This window comes from Natator depressus, chromosome 14 (assembly GCF_965152275.1).
Source record: "Natator depressus isolate rNatDep1 chromosome 14, rNatDep2.hap1, whole genome shotgun sequence".
NCBI lineage: Eukaryota > Metazoa > Chordata > Testudines > Cheloniidae > Natator > Natator depressus.
The window spans coordinates 23,519,246-23,545,795 of NC_134247.1; the positions used below are offsets into that span (position 1 = coordinate 23,519,246).

Genomic DNA, 26,550 nt, shown 5'->3' on the forward strand with positions numbered 1-26,550 from the left:
GAAATTCCCAGGCAGAAAATGCAGCACCACGTAAGTGGCCTCCATTGCGGCCTAGATATTGCATGACAAACAGCATGTTTGTCTCACTCTTCCCATGACTTTTCTCGCAGCCTTACTGTTCTTTCAACAACCAGGGCTGAATGTCCCTGTATGTGCTCCTATGCCCCACACTCCTATTATCAAGGTGTTAATTTAAAGGGAGGTGGGTGGAGAAAGTAGTTGGGCATCTAACTCCCTGAATGATCTTGCCAAGAGAGCAAAACCCCTTTGTTTGCCCACTAAACCCCCAGACACCAAGCAAAAGGCCTGCTAAGAAATTGAGACTCTCTGGGCATAAATTGATAGTGGATTGGACAGGCAGTGTAATCCAGTGGACAGGGAGTCAGAAAACCTGGGTCTATTCCCAACTCTTCCAGTGACCTGTTGTGTGACACCTCCCCTTTCTGTGCATCTTTTTCCTCTACCACCCGTTTTCTGTCTTATCTATTTAGATTTTAGTCTCTTGTTATACATATATGTATAGTGCCTAGCACAATGGGGCACCAAAGTCAGCAAGAGGCTTTCGCACCATGATAATGCAAATTAATAATAATAAATGGGAGGGTGTTATTTTAAAATAAAGTATGAACTTCGTTTTCCATTTTTATTTTAGGCAAAATAATTAGATTTTTCACAGGCCACTGGATTCTCAAGCGGACTGTCAGAAAAAGCCAAAGCAAAAGGTGTTGTACATTAGAGTTTTTAAAATACCATGCACTTTTAGAGATGTTTTCAAAGGCAAACTGCCAAGCAAAAATGAAAACCTGCCCAGATACACAGGTTTGAAAAGTCAGAAGTTTTGTATTTGGGTGTGAGAGCAGCAATTTTTTAAACAGCTAACGTTTCTGACTGCTGGCCAGAAAATAATATGGTTTTGTTTGTTTGCTTGTTTTTCTTCTTCTATTTTAAAGATGTTGAACACTTTGTTCATCCCGTTTTGCAACTGGGTAATTAATGTTGATCATTCAGCTGCTCCTGAAGATTCGCCATGAGTTTCATTATTACTGCCCTTACTATAAGTTATGATTTGTATGTTTCATTAGACAACAACATTTGGTCTTCCTTTTTAAGTTCTTTGCTGTCAGAGACAACTCCATGTTTGTATCGGTAAGTCTTGAGTGATGTCGAGCACAGTTTTGTGAACCGAGTGACCCTACTAACCAGGTGATGGGATGCCATTTATCAGCCAGCCTTAATTTCAGCCAGCCTTTGGGTATTCTTCCCTCACTTCGTCTCGATGAAATCCTTTTGGGGATTCCTGGTTTACGGAAGATGTCCCAGAATGTAACATCATTAATCCCACAAGTCTCATTGCAATCCTTTCTGGGATATCTTCCATAAGCCAGGCAACTCCCAAGAGGATTACAGAGGACAACGGAGAATTTCACAAGGTTAGTTAACATTTATTTCCATGTCTAATCCCATCCTCGAATCTCCCTGACAACCTGCACAGAGCCTGGTTAATGGAAGCATTTGTCACACAGATCTGTGCTTAACTCAGTTTTCATTTGGAATTTGAATTCTCCTGCAGTACTCACATATTTAAAAAATCCTGAATGGATTTCATGGTATTTTTCCCCACTCACCAGATGAGATTTCTTTACTCCCCTTAACTGTGTAGAAATTATTATTATTATTGAAGATTTACATTGCACAAACAGCTTTGGCCCCATTGTGCTAGGTGCTGTACAAACATGAGCTGTAGTTGTTAGAATACATCTCTATTAAGAAGCCTGTACTAAACCAAAGAATTAATCAATCAAGCTGTACCTCTCGCTTCATCCTTTAACCTCTGTACAGAAACTAGCAACGATTCCTTGTCATCCAGCTCACTTTCTAAAAATGCATTTCTCTCAATAGCCTGGTTCAGCCTTTGTTCAAAGTCTTCCAATGAAACTATTGTTGCCCTAGAAACAAAATTCAAAATATTAGGCTCTTCAGATCAGCTGACATAAAGCACATTGGAAAGCATAACAACAAAAGGAAAAGGTAAGCAATGTCCAAAGCTTTACAGCTCTGCCATGCTTCCTGGAAAAGACCATTAAGCGCCACAGAAGTGAGGTATGTGGACTGGACAGGACAGAACTCTAGCAGCTGGACTTCAAACAATGTAAAACACAGCTGTGTAAGAGCTCACCAAGCACTGATATCCACTCTCTCTCCCTTCTGCTCAGCAACCAGAGCCAGTCAATGCAGCACTCTGCATCAACTCAGAGGACCTGCAAGGTGCTACCACCTCCATGCTCTGAGCAGCTAACAATTCAGCGAGCCAAGAAAGTGTGGGACTGGGATATTAACTCAAGCCCCAAGTCAGTAAAGTACTTAAGCATATGACTAACACAACATGCAAGCCATTCCACTGACTTCAATGGGACAACTCACACGTTTAAAAAGTTAGTCACGTGCTCAAGTATCTTGCTAAATCAGGGCCTCAGCTCTGGGTCTGCCATGCCACATAGCCAGAGACCCAGTCCTGCTCCTGTTGAACTCAACGGCAACATTCCCATTCAGTTAAACAGAGGCAGGATCTGTTTGTTACTTTCCAAACAGGGCATTGCTAGCAGCACTCTTGCTAGTTTTATGCACTTCTTATCCAGTATACACAGTCATTCCCTGTGGCCAGCCACAGTGCTTATTAGGTAAGGGAAGAAGAGACTCACTAGGCTTGCTTTATTTACAAGGGACTGCATAAGGTATTAGCTTCTTATCTGAAGGAGGCTTTGTCCTGGAAGGATCACTGGCATGCTGTAAGAGTTACCTGGCTGCTGACGTCAAACCTGGCATGCTGGCTGGGCTTGCTTTTATGCTCTGCTCTCATCTTTCAGGAATCCATAAAATAGAGTGCAAATTACTGCTCTTGTTTCTCACTGATTTACACAAAGTAGAATACTTTAGAAACCTCCAGCAATCCAGGTTACTGGGCCCAATACTGAGGTAACCAGGTGGGGTTTAGTAGCTTGTGATATGCAGGAGGTCCGACTAGATGATCCGGTGATCCTTCTGACCTTAAACTCTCTGATTCTAGGACTTCTTGCTGTACTGTAGGGCTAACAAGTGAGTGAGGCTAACTTGGACATCCGACTGGGCTGGAGCCTCAATACGGTTTTAACTGCATGAGTGCAACAAAAAACAGTGTCTCTCCTTATGCAAAGTTGCATCCATTAGAGATAGTCAAGAGCTGTGAAGCTAAATGACGAGAGGAAGATCTAGCAAGACAATCGGTTTGTAACCTTCACCTCTTAGCGCGCTCCAAGTCGTCGTTGGCCTGTTCCAGCTCCCTCACGTATTTGTGTAGCTGGTCTTTAATGGCCCGTGTCTGACTTAGGTCATCTTCCAACACCGACACTTGCTTGTAACTTTGTGCATATTGGTGTTCAAGTTTCTCCTGGAAATAAGAGGGGAAGCAAGATTAATGTTGCTAATATACAACCTTCTGAGGCAAGCCAGAGCCAAATAAGAGGGGAAAAAGTAACACAACAGAATTAGTCAGCTCATGTGGGTTTGTTGGTGGTAGCACATAGAAATGCCAGTATTAACATGGATATTTACAAAGCATCAGCACTGGGCACCCTGAAATAAAGAAAGCCAACACTGTGCACAGCAAGGATCCAGTCACCAAATAGCTAGTTATTCTCCCAAACACACCCATCAACTTCCGTTCTCAATAGTCTGTAATGGCAGGTCGAGGAGGCTTTTAAATGTCACCCTCAAAACCATAAATGTGGCCCGGCACACCTATAGGTGGCCAGAAAGCAATACAACTGGTAGAGAGGATTCTGACTCTGTGTCTCCCACACTCCAGACAATTATGCTACGACAAGAACTGGCCTGAAATCCCAACAGTGAGCAAAAATAAGAGGCACTGGAATCTGTTTCTTGACTGCACAGGGAAGTTCACTCCAAGACCTTCACCTGGAAAAACTGGAAAGTGGGTGCTGACAGTCTGGTTGGTTAAGAATGTCCACAACTCCGAGGAAGCAGCTAGAGACTTTCCTGAAGAAGCTACTGGCCTCCTCAAGTACATGCAGATTTCATAACTATAACAGGGAAGGGATAAGATAACCAGGGATCCCACAGAGCACATTTGCCCTGGCTCAGAACACAATGATTTCCAGCTATGTTCCCACCTCCTGCCCCGGGTCAAGTTTCCAAGAGCAGGACCAAACCATGATGCTCTCCAAGATCCCAGGGCAGGGTGAGAACAGATCGGCCCAGATGCATTAATTAGAATATTCTGTTGTCTATCTGAACACTCTACAGAACACTATCAGAATCTCTGCTAAAGGACATGCACAAGTCAGAGGTCTTCAACTGCCTTAAAAATCTCACAAAACCAGGGACATTCTGGGCAAAAACCACTGATTCACAGGAATTAGCTGCACAATCCTACCGCTGAAATGATGAACAAAATGATTCAATGGCCTAACAAAGCAGATCAGTAGTATGTCCATCACATGGCTATGTTAACTTGCTGTAGTAACAACAAATCCACCAAAGTCTCCGAAAACCCAAATCTGCTGCCCTTACGCAGGCAAAACTCAAGATCAAGCTCAAAAGCAAAGGATCCGAGACATGTCCCTCTTATGACATGGCCAAGGAACATACCAAATTCCTCCACAAATTTACCTGACATAACTGACATTTACCTGACATTACCTGACCAGGTGGCTGGTAAATACCTGGTCTTACCCATTGGGCACATGCCATACTCAAAACCGGATCTCAAACATATGTCTCCTCCCCTCCCTTTATATTCTGGATACAGATACTGAATTACCAAAAAACCTGTACAGACCAGACAGATTTTGAATGATAATTTAGAACCACACTTTTGACTACCTGCAAGAACAGGCCATTCCACTACAGACACTGCCGTACCTTTAATGTTTCCACTTCATATTTCAGTCTTTGGTTATCTGCTTGCAAGTCCCTATTCCTCTGTTCAGCCTGCACTAGCTGGGCCTCCAATTCAGCTTCCAATTCTCTGCTCCCCTCCTGGAATTCAGCCAGCTCTTCACGTGCTTCCTGGAAACTGTAAGCAGAGGATTCGTATCAGTCAAGGGTTTAGTTTATCAAGTTGTAACAAAACCCACGGATCTCGTCTAAAGATAAACCCAGGAAGAATCTCTAGCATATGACAGGACTCATATAAACAGCATCTCTTTAAAGAGAAGAAGGGAACTGCAGTAAGGTAAGAGTTCCATGAAGTTCAGCTATGAAAGGAAATTCATTTTTGTGCAACACACAAACTGCTGTATTAAAAACATGTTTAAATACAATTCCATGCACAAAGGTCAACAACAGGATGTCTAGGAGTTTGACAAAAATTCTCTATTCATTAACTTTCACAGCTAGCATTTGTTAAATCATTTCATGGGCAGGTCTGGTATTAGCCAGTGAATTTTTAACCTGGTTTTGATTGAAAAACATATGACTGAATGCAGTCTAACAACAGAGAACAATATTGTTATACCATACGGTCACACCAAAGTAACATTAAACCCCAACCCTTTTCTAGAACCTAAGGTTATTAACCACTTAGTCAGGGAGCCAGCATAATACTTACCTTACACCACTGCAAGGTATTAAATTGCTAAAAGGAGCCACTGCCCACACGTCACTGACATGTCTGTATCTGCCCTGTGCTTAACAGCTCAGCTCTCATCAAGCAGCAAAGTTTATAGGAAAGTGAATTATAAGGGTACAGAAACCAAATCTTTCCTTAACCCCTAAAGGCCCTGAATTTTTTCTGACATTCAAGAACAGCTCAGGAGACGCCAGGTCCCTTCAGATGCGCCATCTGAAATACGCCAGTTCTGCGTTTCTTTCACCAGTCTGACACATTCAGTGGTCGGGAAGCAACATGAATTCATTAGCATCCTGATGTGCATATTGGGACTGCAGGAAGTTTTGTTTGCTGCACCTGCGCAATCCACAACAGTAACACAGAACAGAAGGACAACACTCCAGAGGAAAGCAGGCAGAGGTCCCCGAAACACAGAACCAAGCAGAGTATTGCTCCAGGTATTTAGATACCAATCTGCAAAGCCAGCCCTGCTAATGCCAATGGTAGCCAAAAGGAACTCATACAATCTACCCCAGGAGGCTGCAGTCCACAACCTGGAGCTCTCAAGTTGGTAATGCCCACGCAGAAGATGCTCTGCTTCCAGCAGTGGGCTCTTACTGACTGACCTGGCATTTCTAAAGATGAAAATGAAGAAATTCATTTGGACACACCTGACATTTATCAAAGCAAAACCCCCACTGAGAGGCAGGTTGATTAGTCACATTCTGGTAGAGCTAACAGTAAGCACAGGTCTATGAATCCAAAATGATACCTTTGTTTATACTTCAAGGAAAGCTCTTTCCAATAAGCAGTTTCTTCTTTTGGACTCGAAAAATCTGGGAGTTCTTCACAGTCCATGATCAATGAAACCTGCAAAATGCAAACACATGAATAAGATAAGGACAAAGACAAACAGGACATCCCTGGGATTGCCACAAAATACTGGAGAGACCCCATCACTCTGGCCTTTCTTGAGTTTTTATGCCTTGCCGAGAACTACAAGTGAATTCAGCATTCATGAAAGGGACACCAGTAATCCCTGACAACGGATAGGCACAGTACAGACAGACTAGCACCAGGCAGCAACCTGCCCACTCTTCCAGCTCACAGGATAGTTTTGTGGTGGTTTGTGATCTGAACACATGGAGACCAGAAATTGAGGAAACTCTAGTCATATTTTGAACCTAGCTCTGAAGTGTTAGTAGCTTCACACACTTATCTAGGACCTCTTTCCACAAGGCTTGGTTTTAAAATTCGCAGTCATCCAATTTTAATATTAATGCACTTAATATAAGTGTTTTTAAAAGGACAGGTACCTTTCACCTCTCACCTATGTCTGAGATACTGAAGTCCTCAAATCGTGGTTTAAAGACTTCAAGGAGCAGAGAATCCTCCAGCAAGTGACCCGTGCCCCATGCTACAGAGGAAGGCGAAAAACCTCCAGGGCCTCTTCCAATCTACCCTGGAGGAAAATTCTTTCCTGACCCCAAATATGGCGATCAGCTAAACCCTGAGCATATGGGCAAGATTCACCAGCCAAATACCCAGGAAAGAATTTTCTGTAGTAGTTTTTTGTCTAAAGACATTCAGAGGGCAAAGCTCCCCTTGCCAGGGCATCTGGATCAGGCTCTATTGGTGGAGGGAAGTTAGCTATCTAAGGTTATGCTGGAAATTGACTCAGCAGGGCATGAAAAATGGACTTCTTAATGGAAACTATCTGGCAGTAGCACAGAGAAATTTACCAGACTCTTCAATTTCACTGAAGTCTGATTCTGAGCAGCAGCATCTACCTCCCTCTTACATGGCGCTAGTTACTGTCATATCTGTGCACCTTGTACCACAGAGCTACTCAAGAGCACAATCTGTCTCTCTCCCCCTTCACTACAACAGCGAGGATGAGTACAGTTCTGAGCAGCTCCGGGTATGTCAACATTACCAGCTGTGCCACTGTAGCATTTGTAGTGCAGACACTTACTACAGCGATGGAAGGGATTTTTCCATCACTCTAGTAAATCCACCCCCTCGAGAGGGAATAGCTAAGTCAAGAGAAGAATTCTTCCATCAACCCAGTGGTGTCTACAAAGGGCTGAGGTCAGCTTAACTGTCTCCCCTAGGGTTGTGAATTTTTCAAACCCAAGACACACGACTAGGTGGAGATAAATTTTTGGTGTAGACCAGATTTAGTCTAGACTTTAGTGGCTAGATTCTAGTGAGTTTCACAGTTGTTCAGCTAATAGCAGAAGCAGCAAAAGTGACGCATCTTGTAATTTTTATTCTGTTGCTGGGAAAAGCTATGAGTAACAGAGGGACGTTTGCTTCACAGGATGGGGGGAGGCTTGGGCTCCACACTTAACAGAACCCTCTTGCTCGGCTGATGTGAAAAATGTAGTGGAAGAACCCACACAGCACGCCCCATTGGAAATTGTTCCCCAACCCTTAACCAGCATGCTGCATTGGGCTTCTTACCAAGATACTGTCTCTGAACTCCCTCCGAGAAAGGCCTGTCTTTTATACTAGCATCTGGTCCATTGCTCAAGCCCTGTGACCCAGGTTTCATTGTTAAATCCCATGAAGGAGGGTAGGAATGGGCTGGCTTCTCCCCCACTTTCAGGACAGACACTTTAAACTAGTGTTTCTCAAATGCAGCCACCCTGGCCAAATGCAGCCACCAAGGACTTTTCGTGAGCCACAGCCTCCTGGGCTATGATGGGGGGTGAGGGGGAGGGCTAAAGCAGCAGCCCCCTCCCCCAGAGCCACCAGCAGTGGTTGGGCCCTGCCCACCTCTGGAGACACAAAAGCTGGAGGAGCAGGCAGGCAGTGGGTTCCCCACCTTCCCAGGGCTGGTGGTGTCAGGCTCCAGCCACAAGGTTTCAGGCTCCGTTCCCTCACCATATGGTGGCGGGCTCTGGCCCCAAGCTCACCCCCCCTCCTCCAGTGCCCCTGGCCCCCACTGCTTCCATATTCACCTCCCCATCCCAGGCTTGCCGGGGCTGAGTAAGTCTGCTGTGAAAAGTGATATTTGTACGTTTGTTAATGTCACTTTTCACAGCAGACTTAGTAACTAGCACATCTTGAAGAAAAAAAAAGCAACCAAAAAAAAAGCAAAAAAAAGACAAGACCGTACAAAGCACCTTATTTGTGTTTCTATTCTGTTTAGGTCCAGTAAAGAATACAGACAACTGTACATGACTATTTATTATTGAGTCTGGGGGAAAAAATCCTACATCAATAAATTACAATGATTTCAACATGTCTATGTGGATAGTTATTGGTTTTTCCTAAAGTTAATTAAGTATTTTAGGAAAAATTGTCAGAGGCCACCAGAAAAAATTGTTGTGAGAAGCCCTGATTTAAACAACCCTCATAGCACACTGCTCCTATCAGCTCAATCAGCCATACACAGCTCCTCATTTTGGGCTCTAACAAGCATCAGTGCCCATTTCCACCCCTCCAGGCCTAGACTCGCCAAACTGACATCTCTTGCATCTCTGTGACCCACATTTTAGAGGTCTGGCCGGGCTCAGTAAATGTGGAACACCACAACTGCACTGCATTCAACAGAGGGGGAAAACATGAGCACCTTAGACAGCAGTACTTAATCCATGAATAATGCAAAGGAAAGCTGCCGCTGTATCTCTCCAGCTCAGCCTACAGCTGCTACAATTCAGGTCAAGAGACCATATTCATCCAAAGGGCATTAAGCGCCTCAAAAACTCCTCTCCCCCTGCCCCTAGAGTCATTTCAGATGCACCTTGTTTTAGAATCGTGAGTTTATCACTATTTATCTGCTTTGTGATAGCACTCAGGAGCCCGTCATGGACCAGGGCCCCACTGTGCTAGGTGCCGGACCGACACAGAACAAAAACACGGTCCAACTCCCAAAGAGCTTCCAGTCCAAGTAGCCTTTAGCTGTCCATATTTCAATGGACTGAGGACGAGTTTACATGTGGATCTCATGGAGCTTCACTAGAATTCCCCTCCGCACAGTCCGATCAGCACCAGAGCAGCGGATTTTTGCCTGTTAATTTTCACAGGACAGCGCTAGTTGTAGATTCATTTCTTTCGCCGGGGGGAGGGGAGCTGCCTTTGGCTAGGCAGAGCAGCGTGAACACACTTCGTGAGTGCTAGACAGCTCTGGAGCAGCCGCCTGTTCCTAGGCAGTAGCAGCACAGGAGTTCTCAGCAGAAACCACTGGCTGTAAATCTATTTTCACAGCTATTTTTAAGTCTGCGAAAATAAACGTACAGGGAATATGTCCCAGTTCTACAGTACATTTCCTTGCACTGGTTATACCTGTTATACCTCTTCACAATGATAAATTGCCTTGGTAAGCTACAAAAGCTTAAGCTTCCATGCAATGGCCTCATACACCCACAGTCCCCTTGACTCAACATCATTAAGGGCACGTAAGTGCAACCTACAGGAATTCAGTCCAACTCTGCTCAAAACCTGTCTGAATCAGTGAACCATGTTTGTTGACAGAACCGAGCACGTGTTCAGACCTGTAGCTCTAGGGAACCCATCGCTGCGGCTTGGCACACATGACATGCTTGAGATCAAGAGCAAACACCTTCCCCCCGAGATACAGGATGCACAACGCTCAGCCTCTGCAGCTCCAAAGTAGTTAATCTACTAAACAGCCAGCAAGAGGCATGCCAGAAGATTCCAGTTTGGACACGGTGGAGAGCCTGGACGAGGCATCTTACGTCATCTTATAGAAGTACGTCCATCCAAAGACTCCTCCCTGCCCATTCAAATGAGCTACACCCTTGGGATCAAACACCTGAGTCATCCCTGCCAATTGCAGGGGTCGGGAATGGAACACATGAGTGAGGCTAGCAGAGACCTTGAAGCTTTTATGGCTTTGTAGATTGTGGGGAGGGTGGATTCTTTCCTCTCACGAAACTTCACCATTTTACTGTACAGCATGTATTTACACACAAACTCACTCTTTCCCCTGCCCCAGGATACCCCAGCCTTCAGAGACATAAGCAGCATCTGGCCAAGCTACCTTATTATCTAGAGAGACCACAGCATCTGGGATAAATTTGCTTCAAGGCATGATGGGAGGCTGAGTCAGCCTATAATCCCCTGCAGGACCTTTGGGTGGGAAGGCTCGGAGAAGAAACGAACCTAGCGCCATGACATTTGGCGGTGGGTCTGATACAGGGTGTTCTTCATCCGCAGACCGTATTGGGGCTCAGTGGTAGGAAGGCTATTCTGAGCCCACTGAAGAGCTCTTTCTTGGTTTCATTCCTGAATTTCACCCAGAAATGAACTGCTCACCACTGCCAAGTATTATAATTATTATTGTTTGTTTCAGAGGCTGCTGTGGTTGGCACACCACCGTCTCAGCAACTTCCCGACATTTGGGAGGTCACAGAGTGATAGGGAAAGTTTTTAAAAGCTCTGCATTTTTAGGGTCGCTTATAAGGCTTTTGAAATGCCTAAAAACTGTCATTTTGTAAACTATCCATTTTTCCAATTCCAGATGGCACAAAAAGAAACCAAAAAGCTCAGGGAACTTCACTTATATCCCAGCGAGTTAGATCTGGTTCAGCACTGGTGGCTTTTATTGATTCTACATTTGAACAGAGAATCTATTTTCATAAGTTAGGCATAGCTTGTGCCTTCCTTTATTTGACACTTAACTATTAGATGGTTTTAAACAAAACAAAAAACCACCACCTAAAAATAGCAGGATAGTTCCGCGGAGAGACTGAAAGTTAGAAGAACAGGTTTCTATTCCCAGCTGTCCCTGACCTGCTGCTGTGTGACCTTGGACCAATCCTTTTGTCTCTCCCACCCTTTTTCTTGTCTATTTAGAGAGTGTACACTCTTCAAAGCGGGGACGATCTTACTATGTATTTGTACAGTGTCTTATAGGCACTACCATGATACACATAAAGAAGAAGAAGAGGCTAGTTTGTTGTAAGGCATATATAAGCCAGTGCAATCATGATAACTTAAGTTAACAAAGAATCAGTGCTCTGCTCTATCTATGGTTAATTCCTGGCCCTTGTAGTTACGTAGGGGTGTTCAGAGCCCGCTATGGCAAGCCCTTAGTCATGGACTTCAACTGGAGTTTTGCACATGGAGCGTCTGCAGTATCAAGCCTTTAACACGTAACACTGAGGTTTTTAGAGTACAGCTGAGACAATGCATTGGCTTCTCCCAGGGCTTTTCCCCACAGAGGGTATTTTTGAGCTGGGACATCAAAGCAGGATTCACTGTATGAATACACAGGGCAGCACCACAGTTCAGCATTCATTAGCTGCCCCTGGGAGAACCCAAATAACTGGCCAAAACTCCAGAATTGAAAATATTTCTAAATCAAGAACCAATTTGAAAATGTGCTAGTTCCTTCCAAGCCCTTATTATATAAGTGAACAGGGCTAAACAGCGAGTAGGACGGAATCTCAGACTGAGACAAGTGTGCTAGTTTTAACAGTTGTGACCATGTTAAAACCTACCAGCTCATGGTCTGTGTGTAGAAGTTATCTGAAGACACTTCTCTTTGCATGGGACCAACTGGCCCCCTGCCTCTGAGAGGTTTAGTAATATTAGAATATTTCAGAGTCAAATGGTGAACCCACTGCACAGCCTGAGTGAACAGGTTTGATGCTGGGAAGAGCCTGGGAATACTGTCTCCTAATGGTAGGTGTGTGACAGCGCTAATAAAATGAATCCCTGTGAAGCTGCTCTTCAACTAAGCCATTAGAACTTAGGGCAGCTCACTGCATAACAGAGTACCTTTAAAACGCTTCCCTAGCCCTCCTCCATGTGACCCTGTGCTGCTGTTAGTGCTCGGACTGAATATCAACCTGAAACAACTCTGAGCATGGAACACAACACGGGATTTAGAATACAATGCCAACTTTCTGTGAGCACAGACTCCACCCTCACATGTCAATTCAATTCAGTGACCTAGGATAAGCTATACAAATGTGGCCACAGTATGTGAGAAAGTCAGACCCCTCAAGTATCTGTCAGACGCAGGCATGACTCAGCCAAGGTGAGGCTGCATGCAACATCTGTCATTCCTGTAGCCTCCCTTATTTGAGCCACTCCTCATCCTCCCATCTAAAGACAGATTATCATTTCATGTGGAAAATAAAACTAACTAGTGTATTTAATACCCACGAAACAGGTCATTTCTGTGTGTGTTAAGCACCTGCTCCTAGGCTACCTCCATACTAGAACCTCACTGGCTTCCCTCCCACCGACCATTTCTATCCCCCAAATTATTCCAAGACCCAGAAAATGAAATACGGAGGAGGCAAAGCAAGGCTACGTCTCACTGTGCACTAAGCACATGATTTCCAGCTTGCGTATACATACTCGCTGTAGTTCCCACTGAGCTTGTGCAAGTATAAATAGCAGCGTAGCTGCAGTCACACACGTAGCTACAGTGGAAGCATGGCTTAGCCATGCCAAGTACAAACCCACCTGAATCCCATAGGTAAATAGTCGGCATGGCTAAGCTCTGCCACCATAGCCTAAGATACACGGCCTTCTGTTATCCAGGTCTCACCAGACGTGCTGGAGAGCAGCCTGACTAGTTAACCGATGCTACCATCCAGGGTGATGACAGACTTCCCTTCTCTAAAATCTGCCCAAAGGACGCTTGACTTGCTCCCCCACTCTTTAAGGTGTCCCTACTATCGGCTGGTAACCTGGTGGATCAGATGCATATTTGACCAAGATAACACATGGCAAGAAGCAAATCCAGGGCCTTTGGGATAAACAAACACCATGTCATCACCCATTCTGGCTGCCAGATTCCTGATCTTCCTGAAACTTAGATTTCCCAGAGATCCCAGGATGTTGCTAGAGAGTCATTCCCTTCCTGCACTAAAAATGCTCTCCAGTTCAGAAAGCTAGTGCTCTCTGGGTCATGAATCGGGCCATCTGCCGTTTCCACCCAGACACTGGTAAAAAGGTAAGAAAGCACACAGGGCTCTGTTCCTACCCACTCTTTACCTTCTTTCATTGGCAATACCTGCTGTGGTCACAGGCAGGAATACTAACTACAGACTGTACAATAACTAACTTTAGACTGTTGGATTCTTGATTGCTTCCCTATCTTAGTTCTCAGGACATGACCAGGAAGCAAACAGCTGGCAAGAGCTAACACATCCACATTGATTTTTTTTTAAAGTTACTTATTAAAATGTTTGAGATACAGATTATATTTCTTTGGTTGATTTATTATTGCTTTTCTTGTCGTGAAATGGGAGCTGGAAGCATTTTCATACACAGATTGGAAGGCTGCCCACTTCCACTGTCGCTTTAGTAAGTGCACCTATTATTGAAATACTATTTTTGCACTTAATATTCTCTGATAAACCACACCAGATGTCTTATGCATCTTACAACAGCAGCATATGGGCTCCAGCAGAAAGGACACCACTGTCCCAAAGTTGCTGTGTCAGCATAATGGCCCTTTCTCCACCAATGCTAACCAATCCTGCTCTTTAAGTTTAGGTGCTGCAGACTGCCTGGCCCAACTAAATCCAGCCTGTGGAAAAGATCACAATATAAAAGCCTTTAAGCTATCCAAATGAAGCACAGTGGAAGCCATGGTCTCTTAGCCTGATACATCTCCCTGGAGCCTCCCAGCGAGGGAGGTGCCAGTCTATGACAAATCAAACAATTGTCAAATCTGATATCCAGTTGTGGCACATGTAACTTGCAGCCTTGGCAGTACAAGAATATAAACCCAGACATTACATATCTGAAACCAGGAGGAGCAAGCTGATGCAAGAAGTCTCTTATCACAAATCAAGTTACAATTACCAATGCATGCTCTATTAGCAATTGTGGCTTGATGTGTGATAAGAGACTTTCCAGGCATTCACATGTTTCACCATACCAGAGTCTCAAGCTAACTGAAGCACAGCACAGAATCTACCTCTACCAGCTGCCAAATGGCACATGCCAAAGCACCTTCAAAGAGAAAGATAAAAGGCTCACTCAGGCATCAAACCTGCAGGCACAGGAAACAAAAGCCCCAGAAACGTACAGACCTTCGAGAACAACCTAGATCCACATCCCTGGAATCCTTGAGGGCCAGACCCATTCAAAGCAGCCAGGCTGGGGTGTGGGGGAGCACACATCCCAGCACAGAGACTATAAAAAGATATGCTCCTCCCTGCTAGTTTCTGTCCATCTCTCTGGAAAACCTGTCTCTGAAGAAGCCAAGGGGGTTAGCGTCAATTTGTTGAGCCAACCCAGAGCTCCAGTTGGTGGTAACAATGCTGCTCTCCCTCTGCTTCCCTAATAAAAAGTGGTTTGTTTCCAGTTCCTGACTGGGCAGTTAATCCTGCACTTGGAACTTGGGAAAGGGATGCTGCAAAACGATCAGAGAGAGAGGAGAACGTAGTTTGCCATGCAGCCAATATTGAACTGTTTACTGTGGAGTCACAGAGATTAAATTGAGCTGGCAATTGTTTCCAACATCTAAGCAGACAAAAGACTCCATACACAATCAGTGGAGTTCAGTGATGCTGGGGAATGGAAATAGGGGAAGTTTATGCACTGACCTCCCAGAACTTCTGGTACGGTATATGTCACATAGTCTATATGATACACACAGGCCTTGTTAAAACTACACTGATGCCAGGTCTACGCTACATATTTCTGCGGGCATATTGGTCAGGGGTGTCCTTTTGCCAGTCCTGCATAGCTTATTTCACCCAGGAGTGGTAGGATAAGCTATGCCAGCTAAAGTGATTAGTTTTGCTTTGCCAGCGTAGTATACCAACACAGCTCTACCGGCACAGCAATCCTAGTGCAGCTACCACGAGGTAAGCTCACCAAGGTCAACTCAGGTGGAAATGTTGTGCAAGACTTCGTCAAGTTGACCTCCCGGTAAAACTAAAGCGCCTTGTGTTCCCTGTGTTTTTATCTTAGGATAGCTCATGCATGTCACCCCAAGGCAAAAAGACACCTTTTTTAGCAGCAAAGAAAAGGCCTTTGTTATAGCCAAGCCTCAAACCATGGCAGAGGCTCATATGGATGGCAGACCCAACATGTGTTAGCTCCAGGAATACAATGCTTAATTACGACTGAGCCAATGATATGATGGGTGTGGTTAATTAGTACTATCAGTTCAGAATGTCTGCGTATGTAGTCACAGTATATCATCAATGCACCAAACACTGAAAACAACAATCCCTTTCTGACCCTTTTTTGCCCCAGTACAATTCCTGCCTACTAGTTACACCCCAATCCAACAAACCACTGGCCCTGGCAGCAAGCTGCTCCTGGACTAAGACTCCTTTATGGTGTCCCACCCCCATTCCCTAGTCCAAATGCAGCCAAGCTTCCCAAGCAATTTGGGAACTCACAGCTGCAGATTTTCATGTTTAATCAGCTCTTTTCTGTGCTTAGCTGTCACACTCCCAGCACAGTTCTCTCCACCTCCCATGACCTGATTAGCTTGTCAATTTAATTCGGAATTTAAAATTCCTATTAACTGCCACTGAACAGGCCCTCTTGAGGTACACGGGCAGGTGAGGATAGCTTGTCTAGCCACACCTCAGAAGGGAAAGATGATTGAAAGTCAAGCTGTAACCCTAGAAAATCCTCCTGAGTTGCTCTGTTACTCCTGACTAGCATATCTGGTGCAATTTGTGACACCCACACGTCACACTAGGACCACTAAGCAGCAGATCAAACCACCAGGTAAGCTGAGAGGCAGGTTTGATGGCCACCAGAAGAACCACAAAATAAAGAAAAAATAATTATTTAAAAGACGTCTGATCTATCAACTAGTTGACGCGAAATCTGTATAGAGTAACTATTCAAACAGTGATTGCACTTCTGCAGAAATGTCCAGGGAGAAAGCAGCCCATGCAGGAACGATGAATAATCCGCTTCTTACAACTGGCTTTGTCGTCAGCAGAGTTTGCCGAACAGACACTAATCAGCACTTCCTCACAATTACTGCTAATGCCAATGTTTCCCAAACTCTGGCCTGTGGGCTCCTAGGGGTCTCTATAACCTTCAGCTGGAATGATGCCTCCCTGCCCAGGTAGACAGACATGCACTAGCTCTGCATGAGCGAGTGCTCTAAAAGTAGCAGTGTGGATGTTACGGCTCAGGCTTACCCCTCCCTGATCGCACCCCCAGTACAAGCCCACGCAAACCCCTGGGTCCAAACTCAGATGGCTAGCCCATGCCGCTGCCTATGCCATAGCATCAACACTTCTATTTTTAGCATGCTAGCTCAACTTGAACTAGTGTATGCCTGTGTACCCAGGCTGGGAGGTATGCTCCCAGCCGCAGCGTAGGGGAACCCTGGGAATCTGCAGAGTGCTGAGAGATCACATGCTGTTGGCTTTCATTGTCTCCAACTGCTTCTATGAGCATCCAGGCTCTTAAGTGGAAGGAAGTGCAAAAGGCAATTGGAATCCATCAGCCAGCCTAGCTGTCCCCCTGGGGCCCACTGCTACATAGATGGAGGAGGTGAAGGAGCCACCTTCAGGGACTGGAGCCATCAGTGAAACTGCAGCTGCTAGGGACCAGTAGGAGATAGGAACAAGGGCGGTATGCCCAGGGGAGAAGAGAACCAAGCATCAGGGAAAGGTACCAGAGAGCAGAGAACCATGGGCAAGAGAGAGGAAAAGTTGAGTCAGGGTAACCAGGCTGATTGATTTTAACAAAAACTGGGCAAAAGACTTATTGCACTAATGACACCAAAAATACACTAAACATTTCCCTAATGTCACTTCACTATGGAAGCAACTGCCATGGGCACATTAAGTGATCAGGAATGGGAGAAGAGGTGGTTCCCTCAACTGTGAATGGAAAGAAGAGCATCCAAGAGACAACTACCAAGATGTGCTCCAGCTTACTAAGTAAGTTTGAGAACCCTTGGCTTACACAATTGTAAGTCCACATCCCAAAGTCCACTCAGGCCTTTACCTGAGTAAAGACTGCATATTGTGGCCTTAGAGAACTGTCTATGTCCAATCAATGAACTCACTTGCTAACAAAAGCTTTCTTCCCCTACTACCAACCACCAGATGTCTGAACTGAACATGCCGTGGTAGAGAATTAAGGTGAAGAATGTTTGCAGAATGATCCTTAAATACAATTTTAAAAAGTGGTGTCAAGAGGTAAAATGTAATGGGAGTAATAAGAAAATCTGTCTCCTTTAAACAGGTGCAACGATGCTGAGTGCACATAAATTAGCAGCTGCTTTCAGTGGATGAATTTTAAGTTCTGGAGAGGTTCCCATTTAGCTAACAGGCCAGGATACAAGTGTGGCAGTTTAAAAAAAATAAATCCCAAAATACTGCACTTTGATAAAGAACCTGTTATCAGTGTGCCTATTCCTGTCAGACACCAATGTCAAGGGAATGACTGTAATAAAGGGAAATTGCCTTTTACAAATATATATTTAATAGCTCGTAATGTTCAGCCCACACAGCCATCTCAATTTGTGAGAGAAGGCTGCTCAGTGAATTGGGTTCTGCTGGAAGTGTCATTTCAAAATAAGTTACTTATACGTATGAAACTCAGTGTCAGTTGATGCCACATATGAAGTGTATATGCACTCAGGTATTAATAGCGCAGTGCACATTTTATAAGCTATGTAAGTTAGGGCGGTCCTCCAGAGTTACTGTATCCTCAGAGCTGCAAAGTTTCCTCTGCTTTTTCCACACGGAGAATGAAAACCAGCCAAACTCCAGCATCAGCCCTCCCCATCAATTACATGATGCAACCCTGTTGTATTTATTAAAAACCAACCTTTCTGAAACTTGGGTGCCTTAACTTAGGCCCCTAAAAATCCATATGTTGTCATCAAATTAAAGTGACCTGATTTTCACAGATCATTTGTTTTGGAACCTACCTTTAAGCACCCAAATGTGAAACCTGAATTTTGAGGGTATGCACATCAACAGTGAACCGTGATTCCAGCAACACTTCCTGTGTCCAATCAGATCAGAACTGGATTCAGTTCCCTGTGCACAGAGACAAACACAGGTAAGAGTGACTACTCCAGCTCACCAGATTAAATCCAGCATCTTCAGATGTGCTAGCCCAGCAGGCACTGGGCTGCTCAATGGGATCAGAATTCAGGTTTATAACACAGTCCGTTTCTGGCTTGCAGAAGCCGAGGACACACTTTCTGTCTCACTGATATCACACACTGCTTTCCATTGACACAGTGATGAGGCATTCTCCAGGCATTTAACACAAGTTGTCCAAACAATAAGACAGCTGCCCCTCAAACCCTCGTTGCAATGATGGACAGAAAGTAGTCCAGTTTGGAGCCTCGTCTCGCCATTAGTCCAAGGCAGTGGTCACCAACCGGTCGATTGCGATCAACTGGTCGATCCTGGAGACTCTCCCAGTCGATCGCAATCTCCGGCCGCTAAAAGTCCGGCGGGCTCCCTGCCTGCCCCGGCCCCATGCTGCTCCTGGAAGCGGCCAGCGTGACCCCGGGGGCAGGAGGCAGGGGTCTCTGCGTGCTGCTCCTGCCTGCAAGCACCGCCCCCACAGTTCCCATTGGCCGGGAATGGAGAACTGTGGCCAATGGGAGCTGCGGAGGTGGTGCCTGCAGAGGGGGCAGTGCGCGGAACCACGTGCCCTCCCCCAGGGGTGCATTGGCCCCTTCCAGGAGCAACATAGGGCCAGAGCAGGCAGGGAGCCTGCCTTAGGCCTTGTCTACACTGCCACTTACAGCGCTGAAACTTTCTTTGCTCAGAGGTGTGAAAAAACAACTCCCTGAGCGATGCAAGTTTCAGCGCTGTAAAGTGGCAGCGTAGATAGTGTTACAGCGCTGGCAGCTGCGTTCCCAGTGCTGGTAGCTCCACCTCGTGGAGGTGGTTTATTACAGCACTGGGAGAGCTCTCCCGCAGTGCTGGAGCTGCAACTACACAGCCATATCAAAGCACTGCCACGGCAGCGCTTTAACTTCAGCTGTGTAGACATACCCTTAGCCTCACTGCGCAGCTGCCTGGGAGCCGCCTGAGGTAAGTGCCGCCCGGTGGGAGCCCGCACCCCAACCCCCAGCTCCGAGTCCCCTCCCAGAGCCAGGCCCCCATACCGCCTCCTGCACTCCAACACTCTGCCCCAGCACAGAGCCCCCTCCACCACCCAAAACTCCCTCCAAGAGCTTGCACCCCGCCCCTCCTCCTGAATCCCAACCTCCTGCCCCAGGCTCAGCCCAGAGCCCCCTCCCACACTCCAAACCCCTGGGCCCCAGCCCAAAGCCCGCACCCTGTCCCAAACAGCAACCCCCTGCCCCAGCCTGGTGAAAGCGAGTGAGAGTCGGGGAGAGTGAGTGACGGACAGGGGAGGATGGCCTGAGCAGGGCGGGGCCTTACGGAAGCGGTGGGGTAGATCCTGGGTTGCACTTAAATTCAAAAAGCAATCTTGTGCGTAACAAAGTTGGAGACCACTGGTCCAAGGCATTTGGGCTGCACCTTTCTCCTGGTAAATAATGGAAGCAGTTCAGACTTGTCAGTGGGGCTCCAGCACTAGGCCATACTCGTTCCCCACCCAAACCCCAGATTTTCTGCCTCCAGCAGTGCAAAAAAAGCAGACTCTAGGACTCCCACCTTGCCTAACCACTGACATTCCAATTTTTAACGTTTCTTGGAGGCAGCAGTGAGCCCCCTTCCTCTTTGGAGGTCCAACATCCCCAAGGCTTTGCTTCCCAAACAAAACTACCTGCCAAGCTCCTTCTCCATCATGGTCAAGATTAAAAATGAAAGTGGTCAGACTGGCCCTTCAAGATTTCCAGGACGGCTGAGGAAGGAGCACATCCTGATTCAATCACACGGGATGACCATGGGATACATAAATTAGCAAGAGGACACAAAAAGCTCAAGTCCAAAGTGATGCAGATTCTCTTCTGATTAGAGGTCACCTAGCCTCCATCAAGGCACCTCACACAGAAGGGACACTGAACACTAAAGCAGACTGGCAAAGCCATGAACTGACAGGTAACTGAGAATGGTTCCCGAACAAAGAAGTATTCCAGCTGATATCCAAGGGGCCAGACTGCTCCCATGTGGACCCATCTTCATGCAGTCAAAATGCAAAAACTAAGCTCATGTTCACCAGAGCAGACATCACTGGGAATAAATGCTCTGGTTCACAAATGGACATATCTCTTATGTGCCCTCCTTGTCCCCAGGTCGGCTTTTGCATCCCAAACCAGGTTACACAAGTCTGACAATTGGTTACTGAGCAGCAACAGATGGAATATTCTTCCAGTGTAACAGATATGCTCCAAACTCTCTAACCTCCTGAACCTCACAGGATATGGACAAAACTCTTACTAGTGTCAAGACCCAGGAAACCAAACATCCCAGTTCTGCTGGATTTCTTACAGAACAGCCGAGACCTCCCCTCACTGCATCTCACATCTCAGAGCTGAAGTGTCCTGAACACAAGCTGATCCAAGTCTGTAGCAGATATTAGGGCTCCCTTGGGTGGAGGCAGGATATTTGTCCAAACCAACAGTCAGGCCTATCTGCCTGGCCTGGAACCTGCACCAGAGTAACAAGCTCTCACAACCATACATTCAAACAATGGCATCTAGGTGCCTGCATTTCCAGTCCTTGAAGATATAGCTCCCGGTTGCAATCCCACTAGCTAGAAGAGTCTCTAAAATATCTGCTCTTAAAAGACCAGAGCCTTACTGGGCATCCTAAGAGCATAAGGTAGTTCTTTTATACTCATTCACTACCCAGGAAAATTCTTCCTTCCACACATGCCAGGAGATCATTCTTCCTGAGTTTTCCCCAAAGCCTAACCAACCAGAAGAAAAACCATAAACTGTGGGATATTAGATGTGAGAAGACCAGCTAGGGGGATCGAGTGCAGCATCAGCAAAACGTATGCAGGGCCAGACTGATCTCAGAAGGCATAGTGCCTACTCCACATGTTCTCCAGCAGCCTTCTGGGCAGAAAGACTGACGGTCACCAGAAGAACTCTGTAAAGTGGCAACCAGGTCACTCATTTTCAAACCCTTTATTCAAGCACTACAGGCTCGACCTCCTATCCTTCACAGCAGCATCCTTCTGCAGGAAGGTGATCCAAGTGGTAATTCCAACATTAGATTAATAATAATTAGATTAATTCTAGGGAAGAGAGAACCTTCTTCTGTTTTATTCATCTCTCTCCCTGACTTTTTTTTTTTTTAAACTGGTCACTACATATCTTGGACTGGGAAAGAGCTCAGGATTCAGAAGGGAAAGTTTGTTACCTAACCATGATTTCCTTTCTGGGACTGATCTCTCCCCAAATCTCCCCTTCCCGAGGTAAACTCTTCAGGTATGTCTCGGAGGACATCTTCCTGGGACCATGTATATAGTTATCCCAGTTGAACAAGCATTGCCTTAAAAAGTTAAAATGTAAGACAAATAATGTTTTGATACAGCTGTGGAAATAATCATCTGGCATGCGGTCAGAAGGGTCATGGCCAAATCTTGGTGCCCTGTGGACAACCCAGAACTGCCTCGGATACCTCCCAGATGTCACAGATGGGGAAAGATGTCAATCCCAGAAAGTTATTCAAGGAGCAATTTTTCCAGAATCACCCTTAGAGAAGTTGGAGGCAATGGCTTGTTATGGCAAACACACCTGGGGATCTTCATTGTTTTCTAGCAAGAAACACGGTGACAGTTTTATTGGGGCTAAAGAGCCGTTGAACTCCTGCTCCACACTTCTATTTGTCAATCTTTATGCAGCTAATATTTACAAGAGATAGAGAACACAGAGGTAACTGTGTACACAAGGCTGCCCACGAGGCCATCCCTTTTTGCAACAATTAAGATTTTCTGCTATAACTAGGAATTAATTTTCCAGACTACTCAGGACTCTGTTTGCCATCTGGACACATTAGCACAATTTTCACTCTATCCAAGCTGGACCATCCTATAGTTCATATTAATAACATAGGTAAAATGTTCCGATCAGAAACATCCGAGGAGACAAATCTATTTTAGTTATGTGAGTGCAACATAAGTACAGAGCTACACAAATGAAAAGGGGAATTTTGTATTTTTTTTTAACTGAACAAGGACAAGCTATCCCAAATTAATGAAAAGTTTCTGATCTCCAATTTGTATCGTTAACTGATCACTTGAGAAACACAACTCTAACCACAACAAGTGAATATTACAACATATAAAACATTCTGCCCAGAGACGGGCACAGAAATCACTTTCATCGGTATAAAACCACAAAGACTCCTTGACTAGCAGAGTTCAATGTGCACTGCAGAGGCAGCATGCTCAGGCGAGCTGAGAGGAGGGGGAGGAGGAAGACATAGCCTCACCAGCAAATTCTGATTAAGGAACAAGGGACCGCAAGAGCCCTATTTAGGCAGAAGAATGGTGGCTGGAATATGGCACAATGTGCGTGTGGGAGGAAGCTGTGAAGTTGGATCCTTCCTTAGGGTTTCAGCAAGGTGTTGCCTGTTCCAACTGCCTTCACCTACTTAACAACAGATTTGTGATACTTAGTTTAAGCTTTTCAGGCCATCCCCCTCCCGGTAAAAATTCTCTCGTGAAGAATAGACTGAGCTAACTCCCAAACCTGCCCTTTTCTTTGCAGTAACAGAAATAGTATTTTTAATGACTCACTGGAACTAAGTGCATTTGACATCATGAGCGTATTTGTGTATCCTAGCAACCATCTGACAGCAAACATTTTGCAGGCCTTTCCCCTTCTCCAAACACAGCAGTGAGGATGGACTCCAGGGCATTCTCAATAAGACAACTAGTTTTGGCAACTTTATATATATATAAATAAATAAAAAGACAATCCAACTCCATTAGCCACCTTCCTCCCTGGCCCAAAAGTTTGCCTTCACCAAGAAAAGTAATCCTGCTGAAAGTGGGTTTTCACTCGTTGGTTTAGTGGACATAATGGTGACTGGCCAGCAGAGACAAATCACATTCAGTATCATAAAAGATAATCATTGGGAAAATCTACTAGGAGCAGGTTTTACCTACAACTAGTTCACACAATGCTTAATGCAACTTGTCTCTAGCCACACTGAACACTCAGGTGTAGTCAGCATTACGTCTGCTACCCAGAACACCGAAATCACATACAACGAGGATTATACGTTCTAGTGAATATGATCCCCCTGCTCCTCCCAACTGTTGCACCATCCATGTGGACCCTGCACCTCATTTTATTCACTGTGTCTGTCAGCCCATGGGGACCTTGCACTCCATATACCCTCACAGGGACCCCACACCGCCAGCCTCCGCACCCCCCATCAATCATTGCACCCCCCCCCGAGACCCCACGCCCCCGGGCTCCAAACACCCCATCAGCCACTGCACCCCCCCCCGAGACCCCACGCTCCAAACACCCCATCAGCCACTGCACCCCCCCCCGAGACCCCACGCCCCCGGGCTCCAAACACCCCATCAGCCACTGCACCCCCCCTCCGAGACCCCACGCCCCCGGGCTCCAAACACCCCATCAGCCACTGCACCCCCCCCCGAGACCCCACGCCCCCGGGCTCCAAACACCCCATCAGCCACTGCACCCCCCCCCCCGAGACCCCACGCCCCCGGGCTCCAAACACCCCATCAGCCACTGCACCCCCCCCCCCGAGACCCCACGCCCCCGGGCTCCAAACACCCCATCAGCCACTGCACCCCCCCCCCCGAGACCCCACGCCCCCGGGCTCCAAACACCCCATCAGCCACTGCACCCCCCCCCGAGACCCCACGCCCCCCATCCCCCAACCTCTACACCCTCACCAGCCAGGACACCAACCTATGAGGATCCCGTGCCCCACAACCCCCCAGCTTGTGTCCCCCACGTCCTCCAACTTCCACACACCTCATCAGTCACCGCGCCCTGCGCCCCGCACGGGGCGGGCGGGGACGGCCCGAGACGCGGCGCCACCAGCCCCGGGGGCCAAGGGCCGCTGCGCTCTGCTCCGGCGGGAGGCTCCGGCAGCGCCGGGTTCAGGGATCCCCGCCCCCACCCGCTGCCGCCCAGGCCTCGCTGGCGAGTGACGAGGCCGTCACTAATCGCAGCCCGTAAGCCAATGGCAGGAGGGGGCGGGACCTGCCCCGTTGTCAATTTACATCCAATCCGGTGAGGTTTGCGGAGCAGGAAACCGCGGACCCATCCGTGGGGCCACCCGGCCCCCGTACGCCCCCGGCCGGCCCTGCCCGCGCGGCTCCTCTCCTCCAAGGCGCCGCTTGCCCCTGAGGAGACCCCGACCCTGAGACACACCCCCAGGCCCTCCCGGCTTCCGTGCCCGCCACAGGGCGTCTCCCCGGCAGCCCCCACCCCAGCGCCCCTCCCGGCTTCCGTCCGCCCGCCACCGCCCCGGCAGCCCCCCGCTGACACACTCATCCCCAGAGCCGAAGAGCCCGCGCTCCTGCTCCCGAGCCGGCTCCGCGCGCCCCGCACTCAGGCCGGCCCCGCCCCGGAGCGGACACCGGGCCTGGGGCCCGGACTCACCCGGGTGCATCCCCTGTCACGGCAGCAGCATCTCCCCTGTCGCGTCCCCCGGCTCCGAAGCCTGCCTCATCCGGGCTCCGCGGGGGCGGGGCCGCCGCTGTGACGCCGGCCGACGGGGCGGGGCTTGGGCCGCACATCGCAGCGAGCGGCGCGGCCGCGGCCGAGACTCGCCCGTGTGGGGGGCGGAGCTATGGCTGCGCTTGCTACACAGGGGCGGGGCTAGGAGCCGGCTTCCAGCCGCCAGACCCCCTTCCGCCCGCTCCTGGGGGCGGGGCGCGGGCCTGGCCTGGCCTTGCTCCGCCCCCTGAGGCCGGCGCCGGGGCGGGGACCTGCCCCGGCCCAGGAGTCGGCGGGGCGGGGCCTGGAGCCTGCCGGCGCCCTGCAGCGAGGCAGCCGGGGCCCGCCCGCTGCGGGCTGCAGGCGCCGGGGCTGGGGGCGTTTGCAGCAGAGCTGCCCGGGTGGGTCCGGCGGGGTAACGGGGGGCCGGGCCTGCCTTGTCGTGCGGCTCAGACCGTGATGCCAGGGCCCCTGCTGGTCCGATGGGGAAACCGCTGGGCCCCGGCCCTGCCGGGCGTAAGGGGGCGGGGTGCCAAGGGGGCAGTGTGTGGGCAGGTCCCCCTGGGACTGGGTAGCTCTGAGCTGGCCAAGGCTTTGTGAGGACCCCATTAGGGCCTGGCGGGGCCGCAGCTCGCTGCGTCTGGGCCTCGGTCCGCCCTGGCCCGCCCGGGTGCCGCAGGGATGATCCAGACACACCGTGGCAACGATTCCCCAGGCCTTGTCTTGGAAGTAAAGGACGTGCAGAAACGAGCTGTGCTTGCAGGTGGAGAGGGGCTTGCTGGGTCGGGGGGATCGAGGAAAGCAGGGCGATTGCCTGGCACCAGAGTACAGCGCCTGGGTGGCCCTGCTCCTGTGCCCCGGGGACTGGGTTCAGATCACCCTTCATGCTTCAGCTATCGAAGCAGCAGGGCCGTGACTGAGCAAACGGAGCAGCTCTGTGCTCAGCGATAGCTCACATGCCGCCCAGGATGGCGGAGGAAGAAAGTTGGCTGCGGCACTAATGAAGGGGGTACGCTCTGCGGCTGTTCTGCCTTCCCAGACATGCTGTCCTGCTGCGAAGGAAGCACAGCGTGTTATCTCGAGAGCTGATCAAACAAATGGGATAGAAAATGGCTTTTTGTCAAACACAGGCTTTTGTAGAAGTCACTTTCAATTATTTTCCCCTTTTTTGATAGAAAAACCTGAAACCAAACATTAGTTAAAATGTTTGGGGTTTTGTTTTAAAAAATTACCAAAAACTTTAACCAAAACTGCCTTGTGTCAACCTTCCCATTCTCTCCCCCCCCTTTTTTTTAAAAAAAAGGGAAATTTTAACTAACAAAATTTTAACTAACAATTTTAACTAACAAAAAATATTTTTAGTTTTCCTGTGAAGAAAAATTGGCATTTTTGGTAAATCCCCATGGAAGACTAACCACGTGAG

General features: G+C 47.8%; 1 protein-coding gene across 4 annotated transcripts in view; it reads right to left on the reverse strand.

Annotated features, from left to right (window-relative positions):
- The window catches only part of NDEL1 (nudE neurodevelopment protein 1 like 1), a 44,319-nt gene extending 19,141 nt beyond the window's left edge, over window positions 1–25,178 (reverse strand). For 3 of the 4 annotated variants that reach the window (XM_074971958.1, XM_074971954.1, XM_074971957.1), the window contains exons 1-6: window positions 25,071–25,089; window positions 18,468–18,579; window positions 6,378–6,475; window positions 4,918–5,071; window positions 3,276–3,424; window positions 1,810–1,946 (exon numbers count right to left, since the gene is read on the reverse strand). In XM_074971958.1, the coding sequence (XP_074828059.1) occupies window positions 1,810–1,946; window positions 3,276–3,424; window positions 4,918–5,071; window positions 6,378–6,463 (526 nt within the window). In that variant the 5' untranslated portion in view covers window positions 6,464–6,475; window positions 18,468–18,579; window positions 25,071–25,089. Of the gene's footprint in view, window positions 1–1,809; window positions 1,947–3,275; window positions 3,425–4,917; window positions 5,072–6,377; window positions 6,476–18,467; window positions 18,580–25,070 lie in introns of all 4 variants that reach the window. The other variant, XM_074971956.1, reaches the window with a different exon arrangement.
- Between the last annotated feature and the right edge of the window lie 1,372 nt (window positions 25,179–26,550).